The sequence below is a fragment of the Bos indicus genome, chromosome 3, assembly GCF_029378745.1.
Source record: "Bos indicus isolate NIAB-ARS_2022 breed Sahiwal x Tharparkar chromosome 3, NIAB-ARS_B.indTharparkar_mat_pri_1.0, whole genome shotgun sequence".
Classification (NCBI taxonomy): domain Eukaryota; kingdom Metazoa; phylum Chordata; class Mammalia; order Artiodactyla; family Bovidae; genus Bos; species Bos indicus.
Window position 1 is genome coordinate 110,696,266 of NC_091762.1, and position 14,099 is coordinate 110,710,364.

At 36.2% G+C, this 14,099-nt stretch overlaps 1 protein-coding gene and 1 pseudogene across 7 annotated transcripts in view; both read right to left on the reverse strand.

Annotated features, from left to right (window-relative positions):
- Positions 1–14,099, reverse strand: part of ZMYM4 (zinc finger MYM-type containing 4) — a 164,758-nt gene that overhangs the window by 113,152 nt on the left and 37,507 nt on the right. For all 7 annotated transcript variants that reach the window (XM_019957871.2, XM_070786858.1, XM_070786857.1 and 4 more), the window contains one exon: positions 5,101–5,146. In XM_019957871.2, the coding sequence (XP_019813430.2) occupies positions 5,101–5,146 (46 nt within the window). The remainder of the gene's footprint in view (positions 1–5,100; positions 5,147–14,099) is intronic.
- LOC109556521 (large ribosomal subunit protein eL6 pseudogene) lies at positions 7,467–8,369 on the reverse strand (annotated as a pseudogene).

A 14,099-nucleotide genomic window follows, 5' to 3' on the forward strand; every position in this document is an offset into this window, starting at 1 on the left:
GTATATATTTAAATTAACAAGTAGTTGAATTAACATGGATCAACAGACACCTGATTTTCATCTATATGTCTAAGACAACATGCACTGTAGAAATTAAAAACTTAAGTGTTGTGATCTTTTCATTGGAAAATGGATGAGAACCCTGTATTTGAATCATCTTATATTTAAACATTTGTCTTATACTTTCAACTCTACCAATCTTTTATACTAGTTATCAACATAAACTAAAATTCATATGCAACTCATGTCTTCCTTTCAGTCTCTAAATTTTTCTGTCACCACTCAGTTTTAAAGATAACAATCTTAAAATAAAAGTGTAACTTGTTTTCAAATACATATTCCTTTTAGCAACATAGAAATAAAGAAAAAATTAGTTTAAAAACTTAATACAATGCTTAATTCAAAAAAAAACTATGTTTTTATTTAATAAACTAGAAAATTATTAAGAATGGTGAGGTGTTTTAAGTTAAAGTCATCTCAGTTTTATACCCATGTTTTTATCTTTAAAGACAACTCTAGGTTTTGATTTCAACATTTTCATAAAGAAGATATTCCTTCAAATGCTGGAAGGACAAAAACAATACTCAGCAATAGGCCATATAAACAGAAATTTTTAAGTAGCTCTGAGGTTTAAAAAAAAAACAACACTGCTCAACTTATTAGTTCTTTTAAAAATTGAACTGCACTGATAAGACAGATGTTTTATAATTCAAACACAAACTGATGTTGACCCTCTGTGTGCTCAGTTGCTTCAGCTGTGCCTGACTCTCTGCAACTCTATGGGCTGCAGCCTGTCAGGATCCTTTGTTCATGGCAATTCTCCATGCAATAACACTGGAGTGGGTCGCCACACCCTACTCCAGGGGAATCTTCCGAACCCAGGGATTGAACCCACGTCTCGAACCCACGTCTCCTGTGTCTCCTGAATTGCAAGCAGATTCTTTACTGCTGATAGACGGTACCAAAAACTCGTCATGGTTAACACTCATTAAAATATCTCTAAATTACTTTACAAAATATTCTTTTATTTCTACCGAATAACAATTACTATTCAAGACCTGTGATTCCAGTGAACCAGGGGGCAGTTCAGAAATAGGTAACAAGAGATTTAAGAGGAGCTTAGAGGAGCTTGGGAGTTAAGATAAACCTGCATTCAAATCCTGGTTGTACCACTTTAAATGATGTCTCTAAGCCTTAGTTTCCTCCTTGGTAAAACAGAAACAGCTGTAATATCTTCATCCAGAGGGTTGTTATGGCAGAGATTACACACCTGGTAACAATTCCCTTTCTCTTCATTAAGAGATCCTTAATTTTACTGTTGGACCAACAGGCACAGCTAAAGGACAATCCTAGTTTTCTTCAAAATCAGGATGGCTAATGAAATGAAAACCAATGTATATATGTAGAGTTTCTAGGAAAGTTCTTTAAGAGGCTGATTCCATTGAGAAGTATGCCTTTTTGCCTTCCTCCCTAACCCATCACAAGCTGAAGACACAGCAGGAATCTCAGAACATCAGAGAATGGAAGCCAAACACTAAGGAAGTGATAAACAAAACCAGAACACCCTGTATTCCTGATAACCAGAGCATTTTTTCATCTAGGCTTTTTTCACATAGAAAATAAGTTTTTCCCAGGTTCGATACACGATACTGGATGCTTGGGGCTAGAGCACTGGGACGACCCAGAGGGATGGTATGGGGAGGGAGGAGGGAGGAGGGTTCAAGATGGGGAACACATGTATACCGGTGGCGGATTCATTTTGATATTTGGCAAAACTAATACAATTATGTAAAGTTTAAAAATAAAATAAAATTTAAAAAATAAAAAATAAATAAATAAAGTTTTTCTATTGTGTTTCTGTTATATCAACACATGGTTGAATCTAATCTACCAGTTATATAATGATCAAGATTTTAAAAAAGTAATACATGTAAAGTTTTTCACAAATAAACTAGTATACTGCAAGTGATCAAAACAATAAGAATAGTTTTTTAATCCAAAGACTGCACACGAAAATTCAACAATGCTCTTGTTTTTCCCTTGAAGTTGTCGAGTTTGTTACATTCAATGAACTTTTTCTATCAGTAAGAAAATTAACCACTGGTAAATGACCAAGTGGTTATCTTTGTTATTATCATTTACTCGCCAAGTCGTGCCTGACTCTTTTGCAACCCCATGGACTGTAGCCCACAAGGTTCCTTTGTCCATAGGATTTCCTAGGCAAGAATATCAGAGTGGGTGGCCACTTCCTTCTCCAGGAGATCCTCCCAATCCAGGGACTGAAACTGCACTGGCAGGTGGATTCTTCCCTGGTGGTTACCTTAGAGCCATTCAGTCGATGGAAGTCCTTGATTTAAAGAAGCAGTTATCTAAAAGCATTTTTTAAAAAATCTCTCAACAACCAGGTCCTACTGTATAAACACAGGGAACTATACTCAATATCCTATAAATGGAAATGAATATTAAAAAAATGTATAACACAATCACTTTGCTGTATAGCAGAAATTGACATTGTAAATAAACTATATGTCAATAAAAATTATTTTTGAACTTCTTTCAAACTGCACATAAATAATGTGAAGCAATGGTTAAAGGAACATGAGTTATACATCAGTCATTTCCACTACCAACATGTTACCTTAAAAAATCGACAGTACAATTCTCCAGACAAATGACAAAGTAGAAGGTGGACAACTCTACTTTCTCTTCTGATTTGCATAAAATATTGAAGATTTTTTTTTTCTTTTAAATCTCTTTCATTGAAAACACTATATATTTGGAACGCCAATTTAACTATTTTCATGTTTAAACCAAATTTCCCAAAGTCCTCACTGATAGGGTTACAGTAGCAGACACTGTAGTTTGCTGAAAGGTTGCACCCTAGAAGGGCTGAACTTGATTTATAAAACAAATACTTGAAGTTCCCATCCTAGTGGTCTTGGGCAATGAACACACAGTTAGGTCTGGTATTACACAAGACATTTTCAGGCACCTGCCTGAGATATAGTGAATCTCCTTTTTTCTGGACATCAAGACAAAATGGTAGGCCTCAAATGGCCATCTTTGGAATCAGAAACTTCCAGAATACCATCTATATAGTGGTCTGCCCTTCTCTCTATATGTAGAGGTCTATGTTCCTGAGCTCCCTTATGGAGGCAGAGCAGCCTCCTCTTCCAAGCTAGTTACTTCTCTGCCTTCAACAGCCCCTTAATTATAAACTACCAGAAAGAGGGAGATAAACAGTAATCTTTACCACACCATTTGCATTCAACATTTGGTTTAAAATCCCCTGCTTGCAAACCCCTAGCCTAAAAATGCTTGCAGGGCTGGAGCAAAAAAGAGTACCTGCACCAGAAATACAAATTCCAAACGTTGTGTGTCAAGAGCCACATGGAGCAGCATGCTTAGTACTTTACTGCCTTAAGATTTCTGCTTTAAAACTGTTGGTACTGCAACATCTTTCACAAAAAAAGTATCCAATCAAAAGCATCATTAGAAAGCTATTTGATTAATTACTATTACTATTAATTACTATTTCTGGCATACAGACTTGAGCAAAGGCATATCCAGAAGCAGGAAATCAAAAATTACTTGCTGAATGTGAAGCAATGGCTGAGGAATACCTTCTAACAGCATGTTTTACTTTTTGACCCTGTTCTCCCGACCACAGACAACTGGTTCAAAGATACACCAGCTGGACCAATTATAATCTTTTTACTAGGAACTTAAAATCTAAAATGGATAAACAAAAAGACTAAAAGTCACTGGAGCATAACTGCTTTTTGGCAGTACTAGAGAGAGCAGGCCCATGATCACGTTTCATTGAGTTCCCTGGAGGAAATGTGTTCTTTATCTCCTCCCTGATATCTGTGAAATACCCCAGTACACTTCTAAATGTTTTTTCTTGAGAAAAGCAAGCAAAAGTCTATTTTTGAAACTTGCATGCAATAAAAAGGACATTTAATAATTAAATCCACTGAAGATCAGGAACGCTAGTTACTTTTCAATATGCAATCTAAAGAACTGTTACCACTCAAAAAATATTAACAAACTAATTCCAAAGAGAAGGAAGGTACTACTAGATCCCTTTAGTGAAGGTAAACAGAAAACAAAACAAAAGAAAAGCACATTTCCCTTGCCTTAGGAATTTTAGATGATGAAATTTATCCATCATAAGCAAGTGCATGAACATCCTTTGATGATTCATCAATTCTATTCTTAGATTCACTAAACTTACTGTGGCAATCATTTAATGATGTACATAAGTCAAAACATGCCAATTATATCTCAATAAAACTGGAAGAAAAAATTCTATTCTTGGAATTTATTCTACACAAACACTTCAATAAGTAGACAAAAACGTGTACAGAAATGCATACTTAACACTGTTTGTAACAGTAAAAAGTTGAAAATAATATCACACATGTAAAAGAGGAATCTGGTTAACTTACAGTACAGTGAGACAATAAAATACTGAGTACACACTAAAAAGGATAAAATGGGTCCATAAACACTAACAGAAGATGTCCAGGCAGTTGTATGAAAAATGCAAGAACAGTACACTCTTCCCGCCCATCACATAAAGATATGTATTTACATTCATAGAAAAAAGTCTGGAAAGATATATATTACACTTTCAAACCAGATTCTCTTTGGAGAATGGTAAAGATAAAGGTTTTTATTTTCTGCTTTATTCATTTTTGTATTATAAAATTGAATGTATTACTTTTATAATCTAAGAAACAAAGTTTCTTTTAAGAAAATCATGTAACAATGGAAAAAATATGAAGAGAGAATTAAGAGACCCTGTAAACAAAGTTTGAGTGATAAGTTCAACATGATCCACACATATACAAACCATGGCTATATTTCAATAGTAATAACTACAAGAATGTTTAAAGAAAAGAGTAAGATTCTTACAAGTCAGATTAACTTTATTAAAACACTAAGATGGTGTGGAAAGATCTAAACCAAATCAAGTTGGACCATCACACTAATTAGCCCTAACTAATCACTGTGATAGATAAATGCCTTCTCTAGACTTGTATTTATTATCTAAGACACCACTGTTTTGGGTTTTTTTTTAAGAATGGTACTTACAGTTCTCTACAATTTCATCAAAAACTGCACCAGTTTTCTGCTCAAACTGAAAAAGCAAAAAAAGAAAAGTAACATTATTATCATTCTTCATTCATACTTTTTAGTATCCCTTCTTCCTCCCTTAAGAGCCGTAATCTTCACCCAAAGTATGCAAATTCATAACAATAGAAACAAAAACACTACCAAATAGAGTAAAACAAAAATTTAGTGTGGATAAAAGGGTTCTCAGGCCAAAACTTCCAAACCAAAAGTTAAGAGATATATACATACTCTCCCTATTAAAAAAGCTATTTTTTAAGGTTTTATAAAAACTGAAGTATAGTTGATCTACAATGTTTCAGGTATACAACAAAGTGATTTGGAAAAGCTACAAATCACTTTTCTATCACATAACACAAAAGATGATATACATTTGTAATAATAATAAAACACAGCCAACACTTACTGAGAACTTTCAACACTTATTATTAGAACTATGTTAAACTTCTAATCAAAACTGAACAGAACAATCGCATCAATAGGTTTTACTCTCAGGCGAAAGCCAGAAATCTGCTGCTCTTTAAATCAAAGTTAGTCAAATTACAGAAGCGATTCCTTTTTGAGTATGTTAGGGCCCAATACAGAAACAGAGCCAAGTATAAAGTAATTTCAGACCTTTAAAACAGACACAGAGAAGGGGAAATCTAAAGCAGAGGGAACTCCACTCAGAAGCTGATAAAGACACAACTAGCATTTTTCACTTCTAGTCTTTAAAGCCCTCCTCATTTTGGCAAGTGTGAGCATTCCAACCTCCTGCCTCCCTACCTACTATTCATCCATGAGGCAAGAAGAGAAGCAAGTCTGCTTCATGATAAACCCACTAAACTACAGGTGAGTCTCCCCATTCAAAGGGGAAACTTCAGGGAAAAAGAACTACCTAGCTACCTACATAACTACAAATAAAACACAACAGCTAGCTATAGTAATCAATAATATCTAAGATTCACTGAACAAAAAGACAATCAAGGATCCCAGATTTCTGAAAGAAATTAACTCTGTGAAAGAGAAGGTTCAAGAAGAATTAAAGAATAACCACTCCAGGAGGAAACAATTTACAGAAAAGAAGTTTCTACTTTTAAGTGCTGAGATACGTGAGAGGCTACAGATACAAAAACTAAACCCAGATGGCCATGAAAAGGAGACATATGAAAATATTAGCAGACAAGAAAATAATTTTGCTGGGCAAGCTTTTGACAAGAGTTCTAAAAACTTCCAAAAAAAAACAAAACAAAAAGTTAGAGTTGAAAGATATTTTATATGAAAACATGAAAGATGAAGCAATTAGGTATAAAAGAAATCTCAAAGGCAAATCCAAGGAAGAGAACAATAAACAGGTGAAATAATAGAAGAAAATTTCCCTGAACTAAATAAATGGATATTTGAGATTGAATGGGTATACCAAATACCAAAGAGAAAGTGGGGGGCGGGAAGGCACATCCTGGTGAAATTTCAAAATTTCAAAAAGAAAACAAAAAGAAAAATAAAAAATTATCATGCAGATGATTCATTAAACACATTTAACATAATTGAATTCAACTATATAAACAGTGAAAAAGGAAAGAAACAGTAAAGGCCACTTTACCTACCATTCCACTCAATGAGCTATGTGAATAAAAGGGAAACGGGAGACATGACTCTGCAAGCCAAAGAATGAAAGCACTGGGCTACACTGAAAAGGGGTTTGAGTGTCTGAAGAAAATGCATTTTTTGGACAACACTGCCTTTTTCTTTTTCTGGTGATGAAAATGATCTAAAACTGATGTGGTTGCACAACTGTGAAAATACAACTATTGAATTATATGCTTTAAATGGGTGAATTGCATGACATATGAACTACATCTCTATTAAGCTGTTCTAAAAACACATTAAGAAAACTATTTCCATGAAGTCTTGCATATTAAAAACTGAAAGGCACAAATGAAACAAGAGTAACTAGGGAAACGGTATGTCAGCATATGCCAGTATTTTTTAAACAGAAATTTTCAAAATATATATTCAAATCCATTAAATAATATTTTCAATACATTGAAGCCCCTCAAGTACAATTTCCAGTGTTATGTGGTTATCTCCTTTTAATGTTAGCCTCTCTGTGTATTTGAACTTCTTACTATGGTAGAGCTTCAATTAAGGGAGAATCTACTTTTGACTCACTTTGATTTTGTTTTTGTTTTTCTTATTTACAGAATTTTATTTTACCTTGGAGTATAGTTGATTTACTATAGTGAAATGGAGAACACTCCCACCAACAGTGTAGAAGGATTCACTTTTCTCCATCCCCTCTCTGGCATTTATTGTTTGTAGACTTTTTCTTTTTTTGAAATGCCAAGTTATTTAATTAGGTTCTTTGCAAGAAGTTCAGAACACTACTTTGTGAGGATAAATTCCATTTGTGAGAGCAAACACGGAGCGGAGGTAGCCCTGGAGCTGAGGGACAGCTTTGATTCTTCGCAGAATTTGTGAGTCCACAGCTTTCTGATCAACCTTGCGCTGCTCTGTGATCTCGTATTTCTCTCTCTGTGTGTCGAAGACCTCGCCCTCCTCGTGTCTGGGTTTACGCAGCTTCTTCTTCTTGAAGTGTCAGTGAGATGTTCTGGGATTTTCACACCACTGATATCGATTTTGGTGAAGGTGGCAATGACAAATTTCTGGTGTGTTCTACGCAGAGGAACTCGATTGAGGGATAGAGGCCCAGTCACAAGTAGCAAGCCACTGACCAGCTGCTTCAGGAAAACGACCCTCTTGCCTCTGTGGCGCCCAGTGAGGATGATCACAATGGTCCCAGGAGTGATGCTGGCACGCAGCTTCCTCACATGCTTACTGAAGGGTTTTTTGCCATGACTCAACAGTTTTCGAGGCACATCTTCAGTAGGGTAATACCTACGCATTTTGCGAAGTTTGACCACTCGGGTACCACCATTCTTGTCTCCACCAACTGGTTTTGTGACAGTAGCAAGAACACGAACCTTCTTTTTCTTTTCGACCTTGGATTTAGCTGCTGAATACTTTCTCTTGTACAAGGCCTTTCTGGAGTACATGGCTGATCGGGAATATCTGCCAATTCCTCTGACCAGGACAGGATTTCGGCTGCAGTGGGGCTTCCCCTTCTTAACTTTCTTCACCTTTTCCACCTTTTTAGCCTTGTTGGCAGCATCAGCCTTCTTGGCTTCAGGTTTTTTCTCCTTAGTATCTGGCTTCTCAGCCTTTTCACCCGCCATCTTGCAAGATGGGAAAGAACCGTTTGTAGACTTTTTCATGAGGCCATTCTGACTGGTGTGAGGTCTGACTGGTGTGAGGTCACTTCACTATAATTTTGATTTAATTTCTCTAATATGCAGTGATGTTATATACAATAGAATATTACTCAGCCATAAAAAGGAACAAATTTGTGTCAGCTCTAGTGAGGTAGATGAACTTAGAGTTTGTCATACAGAGTGAATTAAGTCAAAAAGAGAAAAACAAGTATCGTTTATTAACACATATATATGGAATCTACAAAAATGGTCCCTTAGAGAAGGAAATGGCAACCCACTCTAGTATTCTTGCCTAGAAAATCCAATGGACAAAGGAGCCTGGTGGGCTAGTCCATGGGGTCACAGAAGAGTCAGACAAAACTTACCTACTAAACAACAACAGAAAAATGGTACTAAGGAACCTATCTGCAGGGCAATAATAGAGAAGCAGACATAGAGAAAAGACTTGTGGACACAGCAGGGGAAGAAGGCAGGATGAATTGAGAGAACAGCATTGAAACATATATATTATCATATGTAAAACAGATCTGTATGATGCAGGGAGCTCAACTTGGTGCTCTGTGACAACCTAGCTGGGTAGGATGGGGTGGGAAGTAGGAGGGAGGTTCAAAAAGGAAGGAACATTCGTATACCTATGGCTGACTCATGCTGATACATGGCAGAAACCAACACAACATTGTAAAGCAATTATCCTCCAAGTAAAACTAAATAAATTTTTTAAAAACCCATAATAGTGATGTTGAGCATCTTTTCATGTGTCTGTTGCCTATCTGCATGTATTCTTTGGAGAAATGTCTAATTTAGATCTTCTGCTCGTTTTTTGATTGGGTTGTTTGCCTTTTTGATCTTTTAATTCAAATCTGTTGGTGACTGCTCACTTAACACTAACACTACTCTCAAATATGGACTACATCAGAACTGCAGAACACCTGCTTGGCCTAAAATCTAACATTGGGGTGACAACAAATGTACAAGTAAGACTATAATACAGTGGTTTTGCTAAATGTGTCTGGGTGCTTCTTGTCTAACCTCTATATTTACAAATAAGAATTAGATATAAACTGTAATTTAGCTTTGAATAATGTATTACTCAATCCTCAAGTTTCATAAAAGATTTAACTGGACTTAAAAGCCACGCTGATTTTAAGAATCTGTAATAATTATTCTGTATAGGCAAGGATTTTCTCAATACCACAAAACCTAATATTAAAAAAATAAAACAAATGAATATGGATATTAACTTAAGACAAAAAATACCAGTTCATTTTTAGTTACCAAAATAGTCTTATGGGTTCTACCCCTTTCAAAACATGTAACTGTTGCATATTTAAACTTATAAAATAAATGCTACAACTTTAAGGGATTTTTACTTTCAAATTTCTTTACCCATAAAATAAAGATATAGTGATACCTACACTTCCCAGAATTGTTAGCATGATTAAATGAAAAGCATTTAGCATATGATTAGCAAATCATAAATATGCAGTGAAGTGTTAGTCACTGAATCGTGTCCAACTCCCACCAGGCTCCTCTGACCATAGAATTCTACCGGCAAGAATACTAGAATGGGTAGCCATTTCCTTCTCTAGGGTATCATCCTGACCCAGGGATTGAACCCATCTCCTATATCACAGGCAGATTCTTTACTGTCTGAGCCACCAGGGAGCAATAAGATGACATTAATAAAAGATATCCTCCCTTATCTTAAAATTTAGGATTCACTACAACATTTGTTTGTAAAAATGTATCCACTGCTTAAAATTAAAGGAAAGCACTGGGGAAATGACTTACCCCTCTTTATTCCAAAAATTAAGCACTGGGAATAAAGTATATTTTTACTTACCAAATAGAACACTAAAGTTCCCTAACCCTAGAGGGAGCTAAAAATCCCAATATACTGTGAATTGATAAATACCACCCATGACCACCTGCGGGAAAAAATTAAAACATTTAAAAAATCACAGAGGGAATTCCCTGGCAGTCCAGGGTTAGGACACTACATTTCCACTGCAAGGGAACCAGATTCCATCCCTGGTTGGGGAACTAAATCTGCACACAGTGTGGTGTGGGCAAAAAAAACCCACAGAAATTTATTGAATCCTGGACCAATAATTTTTATTTTAAAATGTTAATTTTCTCTTTTATCCACCATGTGTGTGTTAGTTGCTCAGTCATGTCCTCCTCTTTGCAACCCCATGGACTGTAGCCGACCAGACTCCTCTGTTCATGGGATTCTCCAAGCAAGAATGCCATAGGAGTGCATTGCCACTGCCTTCTTCAGGGGATCTTCCGAACCCAGGGATCGAACCCAGATCTCCTGAATTGCAGGCAGACTCGTGCACTGCATGCAGATTCTTTACCAACTGAGCTATGAGGGAAATCCACCATACAATTTTGCAAATTCTCTGGACATAACTGCTAAAATGCCTAACACCATAAACACCTTTCTCAAACTGGTTTTAATATCTGCAACAATTTAAGAGTTTATATGATAAACTTATTCAGTGAAAACTAAACCAAAAGCTCTATTTTCAGAAAATTGAACCTGGATTTTTCAATGATTAAGTAGAGACTGAAAACTGTCAAATGTCTTTCACTGTCTTCTTCTTTAAAATTTACTCTTTTCACCACTGATTCCTTTTTTTCATTTCAGTAGGAGCCCCAACACCCCAGAATTCAAAGAACTCTCAAAATATTTTCTGCCATTCAATTGGGCTTCCTTGGTGGCTCATTCATAAAGAATCTGCCTGCAATGCAGGAGATGTAGGTTTGATTCCTGAGACAGGAAGATCACCTGGAGAAGGAAATGGTAACCCACTCCAGTATTCTTGCCTGGGAAATTCCATGATCAGAGGAGCCTGGCAGGCTACAGTCCATGGGGTTGCAAGAGTTGGACATGACTTACCTACTAAAACCACCACCCGCTTCAACTGATCGTAAGAACTATCGTTTCTATTTCTAACACATCTTCAGTTTTAGATAAATCTTAACTTTCCATGATTAGCTAACCTATAGAGGAGGTCAAGAAAGAAACAGAAACTGTTCCATAATTTAATTTCTGAAGGATAACTAAGAATTAAGTGAAAAGATAGAAGAAAAGATTCAAGAGAAGAACAGCAAACGTAAAGGTTCTTAGCAGGAAAAAAACTGAAAATTCAAACAACAGAAAGGCTAGGTGGGTAAGAATTCTGGGACTAAAGCAAGTCAGCACTGTAAGACAAAGCTAATGACAAATCATGGGCCAAACAATGGACATTCTTTATGGAAAGGGTGATCACATATTCCAGTTAGCCCAAAGCATCGCAGCTTATGCCTACTATCCCCATGTAATCATTAACATGCTCCCTTTCACTCCCAAAACTGTCTCAGTTTGTCACCCTAAGTATTAGTCATGTTTAGACGCTGGACTTTATCCTAAGTAAAAACACTGAAGGAGATAGTAGAAAGGAGATCTAAGTTCTGAAAACAATTACTCTGGTTATAGCGTAAGGTTATTTATTATTCCTCACTAAAGTTCTCATCATACCATTCCCATACTATTGTCTTCCAACTGGGAATGAGTTCTACCTGATGAAATTCCAATGCTTACTTTTCTTGTGGGGTGGAGGGCGGCGGGGGAAGAGGTGCTACTCAGCTTTCAGGATCTTACTTCCCCAACCAGGGACTGAATCCAAGTCACCAGTAGTGGAAGCCCAGAGTCCTAACCACTAGACTGTCAGGGAATTCTCTCCAATAATTATTTAAAATAAAGCTCTTTGATACTTCCCTGGTGGCTCAGACACTAAAGCGTCTGTCTACAATGTGGGAGACCTGGGTTTGATCCTTGGGTCGGGAAGTTCCCTGGAGAAGGAAAAGGCAACCCACTCCAGTACTCTTGCCTAGAAAATCCCATGGACGGAGGAGCCTAGTGTCCATGGGGTCGCAAAGAGTCGGAAACGACTAAGCGACTTCACTTGCACTTTCTGATAAACCATTTAGAAGTCTTGACTTCTCTGTAGCACTACATTTATATTTCACTTACAGTTACTTGTGGCACAGTTAACATATATGTGTCAGTATCACTTTCTAGATAAATCTTTTTCATCTTGGGATACCTACAGGTCCTAGCATATTGTGTTGTATCTCCTTTCTGTATCTTTTTTATTAACTGAATACCGTAACTCTGCATCTCTCAATATTTGTTATACAAAACCTGCAAGAGGCCCTAAGTGAAAAAAAGAGTTCTGTGATCAGATATTCTTTCCAAATACAGTATTACAGAACTCTTCCACTACTTGGCATAAAGTTTTATTCATCATCCTCCATTTGGTAGGAAAAAGATGTTATCTCATTTAAGTTTGTATTTTGCTGTTTTATTTACATTCATTTATTTTCATTTTCATTTTTGAAGAACCTATAACATATAGTTATTATATAATATATAATAATATAGTTATTAACTGTGATTATCAATTCTATCAACTGTCTGACTTCAGAATTTTTTAAATGACCTGAGTCAATGGTTCACAAACCAGAATGACGAGTGGTCAACACTTAGCAAGAAAAACTGATATGAGATATGAAGAAAATCAATAAAATGTTATACAGACAAAACAGGAATATCAATAAAGAGAAAATACATAAAGAAACCAAAAAAAAAATTCTAGAGACAAAAAGTTCAATATCTAAAAGGAATTCACTAAATGGATTCGAAGGCAGATTTAGGCAAACAAAAGAATCATCAAGCTTGAAGACAGAACAATGGAAATTATCAAGTCTGAGGAAAAGAAAGAAAACTGATAGAAGAAAAATAAACACGGTAAGGAACCTATAGGACACAAAGCAGTGTACCAACATATGCATTGTGGGAGTCCCAGAAGCAGAAAGAGCAAAATGGGGCAGACAGAATATCTGAAAAATTAATAATTGAAAACGTCCCCAAATTTGATGAAAAACACGAACATAAATGTCCAAGAAGCTCTACAAACACCATGTAAAGATAAACTCAAAGAGATCCACATAAAGACACTTTGAACAGCCAAAGATAAAGAGAAAATCTTGAAAGCAGCAAGACACAACTGGCTCATCACACACAAGGTGTCTGCAGTAAGTATGTAAGCAGGGTTGGGTGGCATCACTGACTCAATGGACATGAGTTTGAGTAAACTCCGGGAGTTGGTGATGGACAGGGAGACCTGGTGCGCTGCAGTCCACAGGGGAACAAAGAGTCGGACATGACTCAGTGAAAGAACTGAACTGAACTCATTAGAAAGACTGTATGCCAGCAGGCTGATATATTCAAAATGTTAAAAGAAAAAGCAGATAACCAAGAATCTTCTATTCGGTAAAACTCTCCTTCAAGGAGAAATTAAGACATTACCAAATAAAGCCTGAGCAAGTTCATACTACTGAAGGACAATGAAATGAAAGGGCAATAGAAAGTAATTCACATACTGGGCATATACTTTGAGGAAACCGTTAACTGAAAAAAATTCATGCACCTCAATGATCATTGCAGCATTATTTACAATTCCTAGGACGTGGAAGCAACCTAGATGTCCATCATCAGATAAATGGATAAAGAAGTTCTGGTACATGTACACAATGGAATATTACTCAGCCATAAAAAGGAACATATTTGACTCAGTTCTAACAAGATGGATGAACCTATACAGAGTGAAGGAAGTCAGAAAGAGAAAACAAATATTATATATTAATGAAAACATATGG